This window comes from Callospermophilus lateralis, chromosome 9, assembly GCF_048772815.1.
Source record: "Callospermophilus lateralis isolate mCalLat2 chromosome 9, mCalLat2.hap1, whole genome shotgun sequence".
NCBI lineage: Eukaryota > Metazoa > Chordata > Mammalia > Rodentia > Sciuridae > Callospermophilus > Callospermophilus lateralis.
Window position 1 is genome coordinate 1,015,573 of NC_135313.1, and position 18,393 is coordinate 1,033,965.

General features: G+C 66.0%; 2 protein-coding genes across 2 annotated transcripts; both read right to left on the reverse strand.

The window, feature by feature from the left end:
- Positions 1–420: 420 nt before the first annotated feature.
- On the reverse strand, positions 421–4,328 carry LOC143407218 (aquaporin-12-like). Its single transcript, XM_076866348.2, has 3 exons — positions 3,722–4,328; positions 2,344–2,460; positions 421–638 (listed from the first exon to the last, which is right to left on the reverse strand). Exons 1-3 carry the CDS (start codon positions 4,326–4,328, stop codon positions 421–423), a joined length of 942 nt encoding a protein of 313 aa, XP_076722463.2.
- Positions 4,329–12,852: 8,524 nt separating this feature from the next.
- Positions 12,853–13,770, reverse strand: Gpr35 (G protein-coupled receptor 35). Its single transcript, XM_076866492.2, has one exon. The coding sequence runs from the start codon at positions 13,768–13,770 to the stop codon at positions 12,853–12,855; it is 918 nt and encodes a 305-aa protein (XP_076722607.2).
- Positions 13,771–18,393: the final 4,623 nt, after the last annotated feature.

Below are 18,393 nucleotides of genomic sequence, written 5' to 3' on the forward strand. Positions count from 1 at the left end.
GTGAGCAGGCATCATCCTGGTGGCCAGGGAACTCCGTGGCCACCAGGTTCAGGGCCCTGGACCTGGCCCGGACCCTGCAGTCAGTCTCCGCTGTCGGCCCCCGGCCATCTCCCAGGGCCCTGGGCCAGCTCCGTGTCCCAGGCTGCCGGTGACACCCACAATTTTCCTGGGCCCAGGAGACGTTCCTCAGCCCAGGCTCCCCCTGCACTGGGGCCCACCCTTTATTCTCATTCTGTAACAAGAAGCAGGAAAGAGCCTGTCGAAGACGAGTGCCCGCCCCGCCGGCCCTCAAGAGGCCTCTCAGGCCCAGGGAGACAGGCACCGAGCAACCGTTTATTAACAAGTGGTTTCCAGGGAGGAGAGCTGGGGCCCCCTCGGCTCCGGGGCCCCAGGTCCATCAGCGCTGACCCTGGCTGGCGTTCACCGAGCCAGGCGGCTCAGCAGTAGCCCCGCAGCAGCGGCTCTGCCCCGCCCCAGCTGCTGGCCACTGCACCCTGCCGCCAGTGCCCGCCTGTCCTCAGAACCTGGGGCCAGCTTCCCTTTGGGGGTTCGGAACTTGCTCTTCTGCCTGTAGAGCAGGTTTCTCTGGAAAAGGCGGGGCAGGCAACCTTCATGGAGCAGGACAGCCAGGACCATGCCTACGAGAGACAGAGTCAGACCGCAGAGTGGACCAGACACCACAGCCCAGACCCTCCAGGCGTGGGGGCCTATAGGGGGCTCCTGCCTGGCCCTGTTCTGGCTCTTCCTGGCCACACCCCTTTGCCTGGGGTCCTCCCTTGGAGATGGAGACAAGCCCGTCAGAGCTATGCGGAGCTTGTAACTTCTAGAACATGCTCTGGGACCCCGAGCTGGGATCCCACAGGGGTCCCAAGCCAGGCCCAACCTGCTCAGCCCCTCCTCCCAGGCTACCTCAGGAAGGTCACCTGCATCGTGGGGGCACTGTGTACTGTTGGGAGGGGCAAGGGGAGGAGAGGGACAGAGGTGGGCCTGGGCCAAGAAGAGCGGGGCCTTGGTCCATGCCCGGGCCTGGCCGACTCCCTCCTAGCCCCCACGTTCTGTGCGGAATCCAGGATTGAGAATTCCAGTTCCCACCCAGTCCCCAGGTCTCTGGGAAGGCTAGCCAGCCAGGTTTGAGGTAAGGGTTTAACCTGTGGGTGGTGGTCCGCCAGGCGACTCGCTGAGTTCCACCTAGGCCAGGGCCAGCCTGGCCTGACCACATGTGGTACACCAGCAGCCCCTCTGTGTCCTGAGGACAACCCCATGATCAGCTGCTGACACTCTTCGGGTGCCCTTTTCTATTCCTTAGGTGGACATGGTACAGCCCCTCTAGAGCAGGGCCAGGCTGACGGCTAGGACACCTGTTCAGGGTCCCAACCACTGGGGCAGTCACCTCTCCTCAGCCAGCCGGCTTCCCATCTTAGCCACCAGACGGCCCTGTCCCCAAGCCCCTGGTTCTCAGGGGCAGATTTTAACTGGGACTTTCTGGATGATGACGGCTACTGGAATGTGCTCTGCCCAGCTGAAGTGCTCTACATGATGGACAAGGTTCTGCCAAAGGGCCAGCCAGCCAAGGTGGTGACAGTAGGGAGAAGCACAGCACAGATTGGGAAGCTGAGAAGCAAGTGAACAGTGAAGGGACGGCAGCTGTGAGGGGTCCTGAGGGCGAGGGACAGCCCATGACTGGGCCCACCATGCTGACCCACCGGCTTTGTTTTCAGAGCAGTTTGCTGCAGCCCTGCCTGGCCTGACTCACAGGACATACTGCTTCCCGCAGCAAGTAACCTGTGGTCCCCAAGCCCACCGCCTGTGGATAAGGAGAAGATGGCTTGGGTGACTTTTACAGACGGAGATACGCGGATGAGAACTGGTCATCGGGGGCCACAGTGACCCACGCTGCCTCCAGTGGTTGGCAAGTGAAGTCTCCCTCCACCCGTCCACGGGAGAGACCCCTGGAGGGTGGGGCTGGGAGGTCTGACGCAGCCTGGCCGTCAGTCCAAGGTCAGGAAGGTCCAGGGAGACTCCCCGGAAACTTCCCTGGGACCCCAGCCACACAGGAGGGCGGGAGGGCATGCCGACCCTCTCCTTCCCGAGAGGAGCCCTCTCCCCTCTCCCCTCTCCGGCTCCCTCCAACAGAGCCACGCCTGCCCCTGAGCAGGTCGGACACCTTCCTGCGTGATCTCAAGAACCGGCAGCAGAGGACCCTGGGCTCTGCAGACCCGCCCTCCTCCCACAGGACGCTGCAGACCCACAAGCTGCTGTGAAATCATCCCCCACAGCACACGAGGCAGTGGGACCCGGAGGCCAGGGGTTCCAGCCCAGCCCCAGGGACCCTCCCCACCTCACCTGTCAGAGGGCCCAGCCAGTACACCTGGGCGTACTCCAGCCAGGAGTGCCCGGAGCAGCGGAAGGTGACAGAGGCGGCCAGGGCGGGGTTGAAGAAGGCGGACGTGTAGGGCCCAGCTGCAGACGGAGCACACAGGCCTCGTGTGGGCCCAGCCTGCCGCTGCCGGTCCAGGCCAGGCCCGAGCCCCCGAGACCACACTGCAGGCCTACTGGCTACAGCTCCTGACCCGGGCCCTTGTGCTTATGGACACAAAGAAGCAGGCCAGGGCAGCCAAGGCCTCAGGGCAGCCAGGACAAGGGTCCAGACCCTCCCCACACCTGGCCCAAGAAGGACTCAACCCTCCTCCAACACCCTGCCTACTAGGAGGCAGCCTCTGAGTGCGACCGGGAGGGAGCCAAGACGGGGAGGCAGAGAGACCTGGAGGGAGAGAAGGAGAGACAGACATGGACAGGCAGAGGAGACAGACAGATGGAGACGGGGAGGGACAGAGCAGAGGCCAGGAGGTGGGGGCACACAGAGAGGACAGGAGCGAGGGGGGTGCTGAAGGGCCAGCAGCAGTCAGGCAGTGTGGCCAGGCAGGGCAGAGCAGGTGGCCACGGGACACAGCCCAGCAGACAGGTGGTGACCAGGTCTGTGCCCTGGCCACCCGAGATGCCTGGGCGTCTGCGCTGGGGCCGAGCCCAGGCCATCGGGCCACAGAGCCTGTCCCTGCAGAGCCCCCGGCTCATCTCACCTCAGTGTCCCCATCGGTGTGGGACTCGGGCAGCCTTTTCCACGCCTTGGTGGTCCAGGCCACCGGCTGCCCGCCCCGTGCCGGGCCTGTCCTTACTGAGGTACAGCCCCATCTGTGTAAGATGCCTGCTCAGGGACAGTCCCCCCTGGTGGAGCCAGTGCCCGTGCCTGAGGTCTAGGACCCAGAATCAGAGCAGGACAGCGGGGCCCAGGAAGTCTGGTCAGGAGGTCAGCCTGGCTGGGACGGGGCCACAGGTGTGGGGCAAGGAAGGCACTGCCATCTCAGAGCCCCATAGGGAGTGTGGGGACGTGAGTGGAGATGGCCCTCAGGACTTGTCACTCCTGGGGGTGTGTCAAAGGACTCAGGGGATCTCAGGTCAGAGCTGGGGCCAGGCCCTGAAGAACCTGCTGGGCTGACCCTGGGACCAGGTGTGGCATTTCTGGAATGAACCAGGCAGCTGGGAGCTGGCTGGGAGACAGCTGGCAGGGGCCGGTGCCTCCCCACCACCCTGCGTCCAGCCTGCTGGCCCTACATACCCATCAGGGCCCCAGGAAGTGGCCGCCTCAACCTGGGCTGAGCAGCTCTGGCCAGCACCCCTCTCCTGCTGTGGTCCTGAAGGGCCCGCAGAGGGAGGCAGGTCTTACCTACGTAGGTCATGACGGTGACCAGCAGGGCCAGGGTGGGCACCCTGTACACAGGGGCACTGTGCGGCAGGCGGAGGAGGGCCAGGTGGAAGAAGAAGGCGCAGGTGCCCTCCACCAGGGTGCCCTGGGGCACAGAGGTGCGCAGCGCCGAGCTGCAGTGTGCAGCCATGAGGCTCTGCAGCAGGTGCAGCTCGCTGAGCTCCCAGGCCCAGCAGCGCTGGGCCAGGGCGTGGGCGGCCTGCATGCCCAGCCCCTGGGCTGCCAGCTTCAGCAGGGTGCTGGACAAAGATGCCTCCGCCATGAGGAAGTCCTGCAGGGCCACAGAGGGGTTGGCCGAGGCCCCATCGAAGGTGGCCCCGTGCACTAAGAAGAGCAGGAAGACCAGGGTCAGCAGCAGGTCCGGCCCAAAGCCCCCTGCCCAGGGGCCAATCTCCATCAGAACCTGCATCTCCAGGCAGCAGGCTGCCAGCTGGGCCGCCGCAGCCACCTCCCGGGCGAAGCTGGCATAGGCGCCTGCCGAGAGCAGGGCCCTGGACGCCCTCCTGGCTGCCTGGCAGAGGGCACAGGTGGCAAAGAAGAAGGAGAGGGACACGTTCAGACCAGCCATCACCCCGGGCTCCAAGGAGGAGCCGTGCTGAGCGGGGACCAGGTGACGTGTGCGTCTGGCCAGCCCTACAGTCCAGGGTGGAGGAGGGCTAGAGCGTCCACCTGACCTCTGGGAAAGCCACACCTGCACCCCTGGCTACCGGCCCCACTGGTCACAGGCTGGTGTGGTCAGGAGCACCCACAGTGGCCCTGCCTGCCTGGTGTCCTCCCCAGGGTGTGGGCACAGTGGGACCCACATCCCCCCTCACCAGCCCCAGGCGGGGCACCTCCTTCAAAGCCTCCATCTGAGCTGTGACTCAGCCTGGGCTCCTGGCCGCAGGACCACGTCACCCCTCCCCTGCTCCTGGGCTGTGGCCACCTCCAAGCCCCAGCTCTGCCGCCCTCCAAGTCACCTGCCACGAGCACCCCAGGAGGCAGCTGCTGCACAGGGGCCTGTGGCACGGACCCACGACCCCCACCAGGGTGGTGGGCCACCACAGAGTGCCGGCCCTCAGGAGCTGCGCCTCAGAGGTGGCCACCTTGGGCTGCCATCTTTCTGCCTGGCACCACGGGTTCAGAGACACACCCAAGGAAGGCCGCGACTGAGTGCCCACAGAGTGACTGGCCAGTGCCTCCTGCAGCCCCGGGACTTGCGGGTGGGAGGGAATCGGACCACGAGGCAGGGGCCCGTGCCCTGCAGGACCCCCACCCCGGCACCCTGTCCTGAGGTGCAGATGGGCCTCTTCCTGAGGACAAATGGCCAGCAGGAGGGACCAGAGGAGTTGGGAACGCCTCGGAGACAGCTGGGCGCTGGCTTGTCAGAGAGGACATGAAGCCTGGAGGTCACAGTCCCAGGGGCTGGGGGTCATCAGGGCTCCACTGTGGTGTGACAGGAGGAGGAGAAGGTGCTCAGGAGTGGGTGGCTGTTCTGAGGCTGTGGGGTGGCTGCCCCGAGCAGGAACCAGTGTGCAGGGCCAGTGGGAATGGTCATCCGGGCGGAGAGCAGATGGGGCCAAGCTCAGAGGCCACTGGAGGAGCCGAGGGACATGAGTACTGAGCCCCTTCCCTGCCTGTCCTGGGGAAAGAGGGGACAGACGTCACCTGCCCTAGAGGGCAGTTCCGGGGTGCATTGAGGAAGGGGTGACAGGGCAGAGGTCAGACAGAGACAGGCCCCCCGGCAGGTGGCGGGGCTGAGCCAGAGGGGGGGATCTGACCGCAGGAGCCAGGGCCTGTGCAGGGCCAAGACCCCTGTCAGACACCCCTGCAGGACTGTTGGAGCCAGAGGAACTGCTGCCCCTCCCCGACCACCCTCCTCGTGCCCGCTGGGCGGGGCACACCTGGCCCCACAGATGCCCCTCCCTTGCCCACGTCCCTCCCGTGCCTTGGGCCTCCAGCTCCCCCACTTCCACCAGCCTGCCAGAGGGCTGGCCACAGCCACAGGACGCCAAGGCAGCGGGAGAGCCGGGCTTGGCCTGCTCAGGGCTGCCCTCCTGTGGGGAGCCAGCTCCCAGCCCGCCTGGCGTATCTAATGTGGAGGGAGGAGGCCGGGCAGCCTGCGCTTGCCCACCAGAACCAGTCCAGCCACGCACGGGGCCTTTCATCTCTGTGAGCCTTGCCCCTTCAGGCTGTGCCCCCAGCCTGCCCCTCGAAGGGCCGGGCAGTGGTGAGACCTGCCAGAGGCCAGAGCAGGCAGTGGCCTGGGAGCCAGGAGCTGGCATCAGGCTGCCCTGCTGCTGCGCAGCCCTGGGGCCCAGCAGGGCCAGCGAAGGCTCTGGTCCCCTCCAGGGTGGGGAGCCCCACCCAGGCCCACAGCTCCCCGGCAGCCCCGGCCTTCCCGGAAGGCATCTCTGCCGTCAGAAACCTAAACCGTGCTTTAGGCTGCCCCAGACTCCAGCTTTTGTGGCCATCCAGTGGTCATCAGAAGTTCCACTGGCATCTGCCTGGACAATGCAGCCTCTGCGCCACCTGCCTGCTCCCCAGGCTTGGGTGGGGCACCCATCCCTTCTCATCCTGTCCCTGGGTGGGGCCATCTGCTCTGGGGTTTGTAAGCTCAGACCCTCTGCTTCTGTCCTCTGGAGGCCCTTCTGCCCTGAGGAGCTGAGACTCGTGTCTAAACCAAGCACTGTCCACACAGCCTGACCCGGGGGACAGTGGCCTCCAAGTGACCACCTTCCCTTGAGCCCACTTCTGAACTCCAGACCCATAGCAAGACACTCTTCGCGCTGCTCAGATAACCTATTTCTACTTCTCTTCAATGATCCTTCAATCAGAGAGACCGTGATTCTTGGACTATGTTCTGTAGCTGTGGGTTACTGAGATCCAACTCCTACAAGTATTTTCATGTTGTTCTCTCTGGAAGAAGGGCAATTAAAATACTTTGTTATACTAGAGAGTGGGACAAAAATATACAGAAACACAGCGAGAACTTTGTTTTGTCTTCTAAAAGAGTCTCGATTTTCTCTCTTTGGTTTTATTGTTACGATCTGAGTAATCACACATCTCAAGGGGAGACTGGCAGAAGTATAATTTTAGGTTAGTGTTTCGTAAATATGCATCATATAAATGTGACTCTTACTGGTGAATGGTTCACGAACACTGAGCAGACCCGGACCTCTCGGCCCGTGCTCCAGGGCTTGTCTCCCAGGGACCCAGAAACCCTGTTTTCCCTGCTGCCACCCGACCCCCAGCCTCCCTGTCTGGTCTCACTGCTGTTGGAGATCCAGCTGCTCCACCTAAGCTGGACCTGCCCTAGAGACAGCGACAAGAGATGCCCAGTGGACAGTCCCCTCCGTGCCTGCTGTACGGGGTGGGGACAGCCAACCCCACGCCACATGCTGCCTCCTGGGGCTGTTCTGAGTCGTGGTCTGCTAGTGAGGCCTGGAGCAGCGCTCAGTGAGTTTGGGGGCTTGTCCACAGCTGTGGACAGGGGCTCACGGTCCTCTGTGGCGCAGGAGGTGGGCTCCTGACGGGATGGCCCCGTGCCGCTGGCTGGAGTTGGCCAGAGCACGTCTGTTTGGTGTTCTTGTGGCCTGCCCCTGTGGACTCTGCCTCCCGGCCCTCCAGCCCCGACGCTGTGGAGCCCAGAGAGGCACCTGGCCTCCCACGTCTCCTGTAAGCCTTCTCCTCTGCCTCCGACCCTGAGTGGTATCGGGCAGAGTCGGGGCTCCCAGAGCACATTTTATGGGGTCTCTGTAGGCGGCACAGGCCCCTGGATACTCCAGGGCCAGCCAGGGAACGACCTCCGAGGTCCAGCTCTCCTCACCCTTCTCTGTCCACCCCACCCGCGGTGACTGTGGCCGAGAATCTAGAGCTCTGTGTCCTTCAAGGAAGGGAGGGGCAGTGGCCAGGGACAGGCGCTCCTGGAAACCCAGCCTGCACGTGACCTGGTCGCCGTCCACCCCTCTACACTGCCAGCAGGTAGGACTGCGGTCAGACCTGGCCTCGGTGGTCGATGGCCACCTGTCCTGAGACCCTCAAAGCACAGTCAGGACTTGTCACCTGCCACCCTTGGGGGGCACGGGCTCCTTCCCCAGGAGGCCAAGTGACCCTGGGAGGATGGTGGCCTCCATGGTGACACATGGCTTCTCCATCGTAACGGGGCAGCTTTGGTGTGCAGAGGGCACTGAGACTGTCCTGCTGGAGCCATCGATGGCTGAGCCGCGTGTTCTTGGCTGAGGGTGGCCCTACCACTCCTCAGCCTCTGTGTCTTGAGTGCCCTGCAGAAAGTTCCGGCCCCGGGAGGGACTCGGGTTCTTCCTGGAGCAGAGAACCCTGGGTCTGGCCCTCAGAACAGCAGAGCTCCTGCCCTGCACTCACATTTCACCCAGGAGGCCTGAGTCTGATGGCCACCGCTGACCTTTCTGGCTCCCCCAAAATGGCAGGGAGCTGATCTCAGTCCAGCCAGGCTGGGACCGTGGAGGCTTCTCCTGCCTGAGACTTTGAATTCCGGTTCTCTTTTGTTGTTCTCTTGAGGATTGAACTTGGGACCACTGAGCTCCATCTTCAGCTCTTTTCATTTTTATTTATTTATTTATTTTTGAGGCAGGGTCTTGCTAAGTTGCTTGGGACCTCAGAGTTGCCAAGGCTGGCCCCAAACCTGCAATCCCCCTGTCTCAGCCTCTGAGTCACTGGGATCACAGGCAGGCACCACCCCTCCTGGCCGGCTAGAAGCTCAGTTCTGGCCTCGTCTCCCTGGAGACCTGGAGTGGACTCTCAGATGCCCCACGTGGGCTGGGACAGGTCGGGCACCTAGTGTCAGAGGGTGAGTGGCTCAGTCCGTGTTTGAGGGCCCTGGCAAGGTCCGCTCGTGTCTGTGGCCACCCCAAGGGCTGCTCAGGGTCTACACTCTAGCTGCAGACTTGTGAGCCTGGGAGTGGGGGCCCCAGGGGCCATGGACACAAGGAGGACTCAGCCCCCAGGACCCCCTGCGGAAGCCACCCAGGCTCCCTGGCGCCGGGGCCCCCAGGACCCCCTCGGCACACCTCCACCAGCACCCTAGCTACCTGCTCCTTCCCTCCTCACCTCCAGGTCGCACCCCTCTGCAGCCAGGAGCTCACCTGGCCAGGCAGTGCCGGGGCCAGTGGCTTCTCAGGGCCTGGAGACATCTGCCCATGTCCTCGTCAGCCACCATGCCACTGAGCTTTAGGCCCCTGCAGGCGCCTGCCTTGGCAAGCATCCTCGGGGTCACGAGACCTCCCTGCCTGCAGTCCTGCCACCTCTTCACCCACCAGGATGCAGGCCTGAAGGACCGGCCCTGTTGTCCCTAGCCAGGAGCTCACCAGCCCTCGGCCAGCAGCTCGCCAGGGGCGACTAGTGTCTGTGGGCCCAGGACACAGAGCTCAGGGCTCCTGGAGGCCCACTACCGGTGCAGCCCACCTCCCCTCTCTGCTCCCCTGCGGACAGCCCCCCAGTCCTGGGCCCTTGCCCGATGAACAGCGCTTCCTGGAGACACCTCCCGTGGCAGCCTGTCGATGGCTGGCTCTCGGCCCTAGATGCCTCTCCTTGCAGCCCGGCCCAGCCCTCGGCTTAAGTGACCAGACACTCTGCGGAGGCGCTCTGGCTCTGCCAACAAAGCCACTCACCAGAGGGGGTCCTGGGGGCTCTGCGCGGTCACCTCAGGGCCCTCTGACCTGGTGGGAGCTGGCTGCAGGTGGCTGGGCTGAGGCGGGAGCTGGTGCTGCCCGGGGGCCGGTGCTGGGGTCAGGGTGGGTGGGAGCTCCTGCTGTGGTGAAAGGTTCCCTTCAGGCCAGAGAGTGAGGCGGACTGTCGGTGGCCAGACCCAGGAAAAGACCGCAGTCTCCGTTCAGGGCCTCCTGCTGCTGCCTCTTTCTGTAAAGGGAGGGCGGCTGGGTTTCCTGGACGGCGCCCCCGGCTCCTGAACCCCCGGCTGCTTTGGCGCTCCCAGGGCAGCAGGCCCAGTTCTGAAGGAGAGCTGGGAAAGGTTCCTGGTGGCTGACGCAGCCCTGCTGTGCCTGCGCTGGGGACTCAGTCGGCTTGTTCTGCTAACCTGCTGCCCACGGCTGTCCACTTAGGGTTCCACACTCGCCCTCCATGGGGACAGCAGGAGCTAACTCCGGTCCAGCCACGGGTGACCATCTGCAGACGGCCTCTGGGAAGCAGCGTTCCCTCCGTGAAAGCCCACAGCACAGCCGGCTGTTCCTGGCTGCTCCCGACGGCCCAGCAGAGGGGCAGGGGAACACGGGGCTGGGGGACCGCAGGGGCCCAGCTCCACCTCCTAGGCTTTGGGTCCCAGGAGCCATCAGCAGTTTTACAACATGCCCATGACAACGACGGCAAGCTAGAGCAGGGTGCCCCCACAGAGGTCGCTCCTGGCCCACGGGCAGGACCACTCCTTGCCGTCCACTGCGGGCACTGCCCATGCTCCTTCGGCCCCTGCAGGATGCCTGTCCTCCACACGCACTCCTCTGGTCCTCTCAGCAGATGGTGTGCCCCGCGTCCTCCTCAGCGGGACCCTGGGTCTAGCAGGTGGTACTGCAGACACTGCCGGGGACAAGTGCCCCCAGGAGGACTAGGGCTGGCGGCACCCCCCAGGGGACAGGCTACTGGAAGGATCACCACTGGGTGCCCAGGGTGCTGTCAGCCCCACGGCCCTGTGTTCTCAGTCCCAGGTCCCAGAGCCGATCCTCAGCAGGCGATTCCCGGGACCAGAAGCCTCTGGAAATCTCCCTCCAACCGCGAGGCAGAGCCTCCGCCAGGCACCCTGGCAGGGAGAGGGTGAGCCTGGGTCGGGCTACACGAGTCCCACACCAGGACTGATGTCACAAAGACGGGGACCTGGGCTTGCTGCCCTGTGGCCACAGAGACGAGGCCTCGCCTGCTGGCAGGTCACTGGGGGCCTCCTGGAGAGAGAGGCAGGAGGAAGGGGAATGTGTGCCCACCCCTTCGGGCCTGGGAGTCCCCCGGAGGCCTGCTCCCACGCAGGCTGGAAGGACAGGGTCCTGAGCACACTCTCCCCTGGTAGCAAGACGCCACCCCAGACCCTGGGAGCCCAGGCTTTAGCACTTAGTGCCAGGAAGCCAGATCTGAGGTGGGCCCAGGATGGGTCCAGGCAATGGACCCTGAAGTGGTCCTGGCCACCACCCCAGGGGAGCAGACCCGGCCTGGCCGGCAGTGCTGGGCACTCGGCTCCTCTCCTTTCCCCTGCTTGTGCACAGCAGGACAAGGGGGGAGGCCGGGGCCTGCTCCGTGAGCGTGTTGGTCATCTCCCAGGGCTTGGGCCAAGGTCAGGCTGATACCAGGCACAGGCAGGCCTTGGGGGCAAGAGACGAGGGCAGCCAGCTAACTGCCTTCTGCCCACGCCAGGAGCTGGCTCACCCAGTGGTCAGGGCCCTGGGGTCACCTGCTGCCCAAGGTCAGAGGGGCTGTTCCAGGGTGAGATGGCATCGACACGGGCAGCTTTGGCTCTACATCCCCAAGCCAAGGCTGGGTTGAGGGGTGCAGCAGCTGGAGACCCCCATCCCCCAATCTCCCTGTGTGGGCAAGGAAGCCAAGGAGGGCCATGTGTCCAGCAAGACGGGACCCAGGCAGGGAGCCTGGCCACCACAGAGGCCCACACTCTCCCTCTCTGGTGCTCTGCTTCCCTCTGCTCTGGTGATCAGAGCCCATGGGCACGGCTGGTGACTGGGGGGACAGCCCAGGCCTGTGCATGGTGGCCCTGCAGACATCTCTCAGGACTGGGCTCTTGGAAGCTCCTGCCACCTGGCCCCTCACCTGAAGCTCTTTGCCATCCTTGGTTCCCTGAGCTGAGCCTGCCGCCTGGTCCGCCTGTCCCCCTGGATCCCTAGTCCTGGCGAGAGGCAGACCAGGGGGCCTGCAGACCCCTCGGCCCCACTGGCCAGGCTGGAGACTCCCAGCCTAGGGCAAGACCCTCAGTGGACCTCCTGCCTCTTGGAAGTGTAAGTCTGGGGGTCAGGGTCAGGGAAACTGCCCACCCGGTGGGCGGGGATACATGTCCAGAGGGTGGGGTTTCTGTGAGGGCTGGGAAGGATTCTGGAGGGACCGAGGGGTATGGGGAGCCCAGCCCAAGACAGGGTGAGGCCATGGAGTGGACGTGGTGGGCCCCATCCCAGGGAAGCTGGTGGTGCTGTTCCGGGCACAGGCAGGGCTACCTGCAGCAGGAAACGGCAGGCGGGAAGTGGGGACAGTGCAGGACAGGGCCTTGCCAGCTGCCCGGCACTGTCCCTGCCCTGCTCACCTGACACTGCCCAGGACAGTGTGACCCGGCCATGCCCAGTGCAGGCATGGGGCTTGGGGAGTGTCCGAGGCAGACTGGCAGGTGGTAACAAGCTAGGGCTGCCTGGGCAGCAGCTCCGGGTGCTGGCGGGTGCTCTGATGGGAGTGGCTGAGCCCCACCTCCATAAAGGGCCTCAAGACCTCGCTGCAGGCCGCACCCCACAGGCCTGGAGCCAGGGCTGCCCGAGGTCCCCTCAGAGGCTCAGGGGCGGTGGGAGGGAGGCTGGGTGTCCGTCAGGCAGCAAGCGCTGGGTGCCATTTGCAGGGGAGTGGGGGGCGGAGCCAGGGCCTGGCGCCTCGGGAGGGCTTCAGCGTGTCCTAAGAGCCCCCAGGGCCGCCAAGCCCCAGAAAGACCAGGCTCAGCAGAGGGGCAGGGGCCTGGGAGAAAGAGAGGGAAGGAGGGAGACACCCAGGCCACTGCAGCCCCAGCCAGGGCCTGCCGCCGCGGACAGCTCTATTCCCGCCCAGGGGTCCACAGAAGAAGGCAGGTGTCAAGGCCCACCCGGCGCCCCAAGGGAGTCAGCTCTAGGGTGACAGCTGTGTGTCCCTGTCCCAGGGTCCTTGGGGTTGACCCCCTCAGGAGTCATCCTCTGGCTGCTGTCCCTGTCCCTTCCCAGGAGAGCAGCAAAGCCACCGAGGCTCGGCAAACCTGGGTCCAGCCCTTCCACTGGCCTCCTAGAGGGCCCGCCGACCAGGTGAGGCCAGGGTCTGTTTCGGGGCTCCATGCTGGCCCCAGGTGCCCTGGCAAGCTGCCCCTCCCAGAGCCCTGAGACCTGGCCCACAGGGAGTGCCCTCTAGGTGAGGGTGAGGCTCAGAGAGTCCTGGCTCCTGTGGGCCTTGGTGCCGGCGGGCGTGGGCAGCGCGGAGGCCTCCTGGAACTCCTTGGCCATGTAATAGTAGCAGACGGCGTCCAGGCAGCAGTTGGCGTCCGAGAGCCTGCTGGTAATGAAGAGGGCCCGGCTGAAGGCCTTGCGCTCTGCACAGGAGGACAGGCCCATGGCCACCTGCACCGTCAACACCACGTGCAGCGGCAGGAAGCAGACTACAAACACCACCAGGTTGGCCCAGACCATGCGGGCAGCCCTGTGGGTGGCCTCCACCTGGCCGGCTTCGGAGGCTGGCCTCCGGGCCAGCGCAGTCACCACCTGCAGAGAGCAGAACACCAGCACGGCCAGTGGCAGGTAGAAGCCCAGTAGTGAGAAAGTGGTGGTGCTGAAGTCATGCCGGGCGTAGTTCCGGAAGCAGAAGCCGCCCTCCTGCAGCCCCAGGCGCCAGCGGATCACCAGGGAGCCCAGGACCAGGACCCAGAGCACCGCACACACCACGGCAGCCTGCCGCGGGGAGCGCAGCCCTCGGGCACGCAGCGGGTGCCGCACGGCCACGTAACGGTCCACGGAGATGGCCATGACCAGGCTGATGCTCATGTACCTGTTGGCCAGGTAGATTCCCTGCGAGAGCTGGCACAGCGGGGTGTCTGAGGTGTGCTGCAGGGAGAGGAGCATGAAGGGCAGGGAGCAGAGCAGGCAGAGGTCGGCCACGGCCAGGTTGGTCATGTAGACGCGGGTCTCCGTCCACTGCCGCATGCGGCGGCAGAACACCCAGAGTGCCAGGCCGTTGAGCAGCAGGCCCAGCACCATCAGCGTGCCCGAGTAGGTGACAAAGACGTGCTTGAGCCCAGGGGGCCAGGAGACGGTGCTGCAAGTGCTGTTCATGGTCCTGGGGCTGCAGGAGGGACAGGAGGTCAGCGTGGGCAGAAGGAAGGACCCCAGGGAGTGAGGCCCCGCCCCACCCCATGGCCTGCTGCCCCTTGGGCAGGGATCCAGGTGAAGGTGAGTCCTGACCCATGCCCACACACCCAAAGTCACCTCAAGGACTAAGCCCTGCCCGCTGTACAGGCCCAAGGTGGCAGAGACGGACAGATTCCCCTTCCCATCTCCAGAGCCCTCCCCTCCTGGGACCAGCCTGGGGCTGGGCACAGGGAGGCAGGGGGAGCTGGAGTCCACAGCCCAGCGCCTAGGCCCCACCCTGCAGAACCCAAGCCCTCTAGGACCTCAGGTGCTGGACAGGAAGCCCAGGCCCAGCAGTGCCAAGGTCCCACAGGGAGACACAGTGGCCCCACCTGCTGGCCTAAGGTCCCAAGTCAGGGCCCCAGAACAGGGCCAAGGCAGCATTGCTGCCACTCCTGGCACCACACCTGCCCCTCCCTGGACCCGTCCGCACACAGCAATGGCCCCCCAGAATGCTCCACCTCCCTAAGGTTGGCTCCCTGGAGCTGCCTGGGGCCCCCAGGGACCCTCCCAGCCCACAGTGCATTAGGGAAGCAGGCACAGGGCACAGACCCCAGGCCCGAGGCCCAGAGGTCCTTCCTGGATCCCCCTGAGGCTCCAGCCCAACCCACATCTGGGGTCAGGGTGTCCACTCCTTGAACTCTGAGAGCAGCCCTGTCCCTCCCTACCTTGCTGCTCAAGGGTGGAGCCCTCCACTCCACCGTCCACTGTGGTCCCTCGCTCCCTGGCCCATGCTCTACAGGGCAGCCCAGGAGGGCCAAGCCCAGCCCCCAGGCTCGGTCCACATGGACTTGGCAGAAGTCTCATGCCCAGGAGTGGTAGTCAGCACAGTGACCGGCCTCGGGTCCTCGGCCTCACCCTCCCCAGCTGGCTAGTCTCAGCTGCCCCACTGTGAGAGGCGCTGACCTTGGTGCTCAGCACTGCTGTGGTCAGCCAGAAGGAATGGCCATCACCCAGAGCCCAGACCCACAGGCCACACACCTCACCTCTGCCTCCTCGCCGGTACCAGGAAGGACCTGGGTGGGGAGGGCCGCCTCTGGCACCCAGTCCCCTAAGGACAGCCGACCCAGGCTGGCTGTCTGCTACAGGGGGAATCAGGGCCTCTCCACGCAGGAGAGGGAGGGGCAGCCAACCCCCTGATGGCAGGCTGTTGGCTCCCTGGAGCTGCCTGGGGCCCCCAGGGACCCTCCCAGCCCGCAGTGCATTAGGGAAGCAGGCACAGACCCCACCACAGCCTGGAAGCTTCCTCCTGCTCTCTCGGGGGATCCCGCGGCTACTGAAGTGTAATGGAGCATCCGCCAGCAAGTGAAGTCTGCGCCCTGCCCCCAGGTGGTGGCTGGGCCCCCCAGGGCTCTCTCTTCCCTCCTCCCTGCTGCCATCCCAATACCGAGGCCCTCGGAGGGACGCTGAACCAGGCCAGCTCCCAGGTTCCCCAGGGCCTCCTGGCCCCAACCACTGGACGCCCTCCTGGCCACCTTTCTCTGCGAGACACAGGCACCCAGATGTTCTCTTCACTGTCCCCAGAACCCCAGAGCCCTGAGAGCCCACTCAGAGTCCCGTAACATCTCAGCCATGAGGTGGGCCCAGGCCTGTGTGGGGAGGAGGCCAGGTCCAGGCCCCACGCTGCTGCCCGGCTTGCTGCCTTGGGGGAGGTAGAAGCTGGCTGTGGCAGAGCCTGCCTGTGGAGGGGGTCTGGCCTGGCCCCCTCCGATGTCCTCATGTCCACCCCAGGCTTCTTTCATTTTCAGGTTAGCCTCAGACAGTCCAGTATTTTGTTGGGAAGCTTTTTTTAAAAATCTAAGCCCAGTCTTTAAATCTCCCATTGGCAATGACGCACCCCTCGGTCACTGGGGAGGACAGCCCAGTTTGGCCAAGTCCCCAGGCACAGGAGGCACGGGCGGAGCACAGGACTCTGGCTTCCACCCAAAGGGTGGCACACCTCTGGGTGCCTTCCAGACAGTTCGGGGGTGAAGTCCTGGGGGCCCGCTGCAGCCAGCACGTGCCTGCCCTGCCCAGCACAGAGCCGTGCCAGGGCCCAGCGGCTCAGGGGAGCAGGTGTCCACCCTCGGGGCCCTCCCGTCTGCCTGCACACAGCAGGCTCTCGGAGAGGCTGCCACAGGCTGGGAACTGGTGACTGAGGCGCTGAGACTTCCTGCCCAGGGTGGGGCTGGCGTGGGCAGGACCAGGCCTCTCCCCCTTGATCAGCTATGACCATCAGGGGAGGAGGTAGTGGTCGCAGAGGGAGGCCCTACCATGCCATGACCCCTCCCAGCCCTCCCCCTGTCTCGGGGGGACCTGCAGCCCCATCTTGACCCTCCTCCCGTCTGGGAGGGACCCACAGCCCCCTCCCGGCCCTCCTCCTGTCTGGGGGTGACCCACGGACCCTCCCGGCCCTCCTCCTGTCTGGGGGGACCCACAGCCCCCTCCCGGCCCTCCTCCTGTCTGGGGGTGACCCACGGACCCTCCTGGTCCTCCTCCTGTCTGGGGGTGACCCACGGACCCTCCTGGTCCTCCTCCTGTCTGGGGGGAACCACGGCCCCCTCCCGGCCCTCCTCCTGTCTGGGGTGACCCACGGACCCTCCTGGTCCTCCTCCTGTCTGGGGGGAACCACGGCCACCCCCCGGCCCTCCTCCTGTCTGGGGGGACCCACAGCCCCCTCCCGGCCCTCCTCCTGTCTGGGGGAACCACGGCCACCCCCCGGCCCTCCTCCTGTCTGGGGGAACCACGGCCACCCCCTGGCCCTCCTCCTGTCTGGGGGAACCACGGCCACCCCCCGGCCCTCCTCCTGTCTGGGGGGACCCACAGCCCCATCCCGGCCCTCCTCCTGTCTGGGGGGACCCACAGCCCCCTCCCGGCCCTCCTCCTGTCTGGGGGTGACCCACGGACCCTCCTGGTCCTCCTCCTGTCTGGGGGTGACCCACGGACCCTCCCGGTCCTCCTCCTGTCTGGGGGGACCCACAGCCCCCTCCCGGCCCTCCTCCTGTCTGGGGGGACCCACAGCCCCCTCCCGGCCCTCCTCCTGTCTGGGGGGACCCACAGCCCCCTCCCGGCCCTCCTCCTGTCTGGGGGTGACCCACGGACCCTCCTGGTCCTCCTCCTGTCTGGGGGTGACCCACAGCCCCCCCCGGCCCTCCTCCTGTCTGGGGGGACCCACAGCCCCCTCCCAGCCCTCCTCCTGTCTGGGGGGACCCACAGCCCCCTCCCGGCCCTCCTCCTGTCTGGGGGTGACCCACGGACCCTCCCGGCCCTCCTCCTGTCTGGGGGGAACCACGGCCACCCCCCGGCCCTCCTCCTGTCTAGGGGTGACCCACAGACCCTCCCGGCCCTCCTCCTGTCTAGGGGTGACCCACGGACCCTCCCGGCCCTCCTCCTGTCTGGGGGTGACCCACAGACCCTCCCGGCCCTCCTCCTGTCTGGGGGGAACCACGGCCACCCCCCGGCCCTCCTCCAGTCTAGGGGTGACCCACGGCCCCCCCGGCCCTCCTTCTGTCTGGGGGGAGCCATGGCCCCCCCCCGGCCCTCCTCCTGTCTGGGGGGAACCACGGCCCCCTCCCGGCCCTCCTCCTGTCTGGGGGGAACCACGGCCACCCCCCGGCCCTCCTCCAGTCTAGGGGTGACCCACGGCCCCCCCGGCCCTCCTTCTGTCTGGGGGGAGCCACGGCCACCCCCGGGCCCTCCTCCTGTCTGGGGGAAACCACGGCCCCCCCCGGCCCTCCTCCTGTCTGGGGGGACCTACAGCCCCCCCCGGCCCTCCTCCTGTCTGGGGGGACCTACAGCCCCCCCCCGGCCCTCCTCCTGTCTGGGGGGACCTACAGCACCCCCCCCGGCCCTCCTCCTGTCTGGGGGGACCTACAGCCCCCCCCCGGCCCTCCTCCTGTCTGGGTTCCCACGGCCCCCTCCCGGCCCTCCTCCTGTCTGGGGGGAACCACGGACCCTCCCGGCCCTCCTCCTGTCTAGGGGTGACCCACGGACCCTCCCGGCCCTCCTCCTGTCTGGGGGGAACCACGGTCCCCTCCCGGCCCTCCTCCTGTCTGGGGGGACCTACAGCCCCCTCCTGGCCCTCCTCCTGTCTGGGGGGAACCACGGCCACCCCCCGGCCCTCCTCCTGTCTGGGGGGACCTACAGCCCCCCCCGGCCCTCCTCCTGTCTGGGGGGACCTACAGCCCCCCCCCCGGCCCTCCTCCTGTCTGGGTTCCCACGGCCCCCTCCCGGCCCTCCTCCTGTCTGCAGGGGAGCTCACAGCCCCCTCCTAGGCCCCTGTTACCTGGGCAGGGCACCATGGAGGCCTCAGGCCTTGTAGGTGCTGCAGAGCTGACCCCACACAGAAACGGCTCAGGGTAGAGAAGGAGCCTCCCAAAGCCTGCGGCTCAGCTGGAGGGTCCAGGGCTCAGGTGCTTCTCTGTGCCACCTGTAAATGCAGTCACTACCCTCACCACAGTTCTCAGAGTCTCAAATAAGGTAGAGGCCAAGGCCCTAAGAGACCCCTGAGTCATCTGTACTTGCTCGCCACATGGGCACCCCACTCCATCAGAGGACAGCCCACCCGCC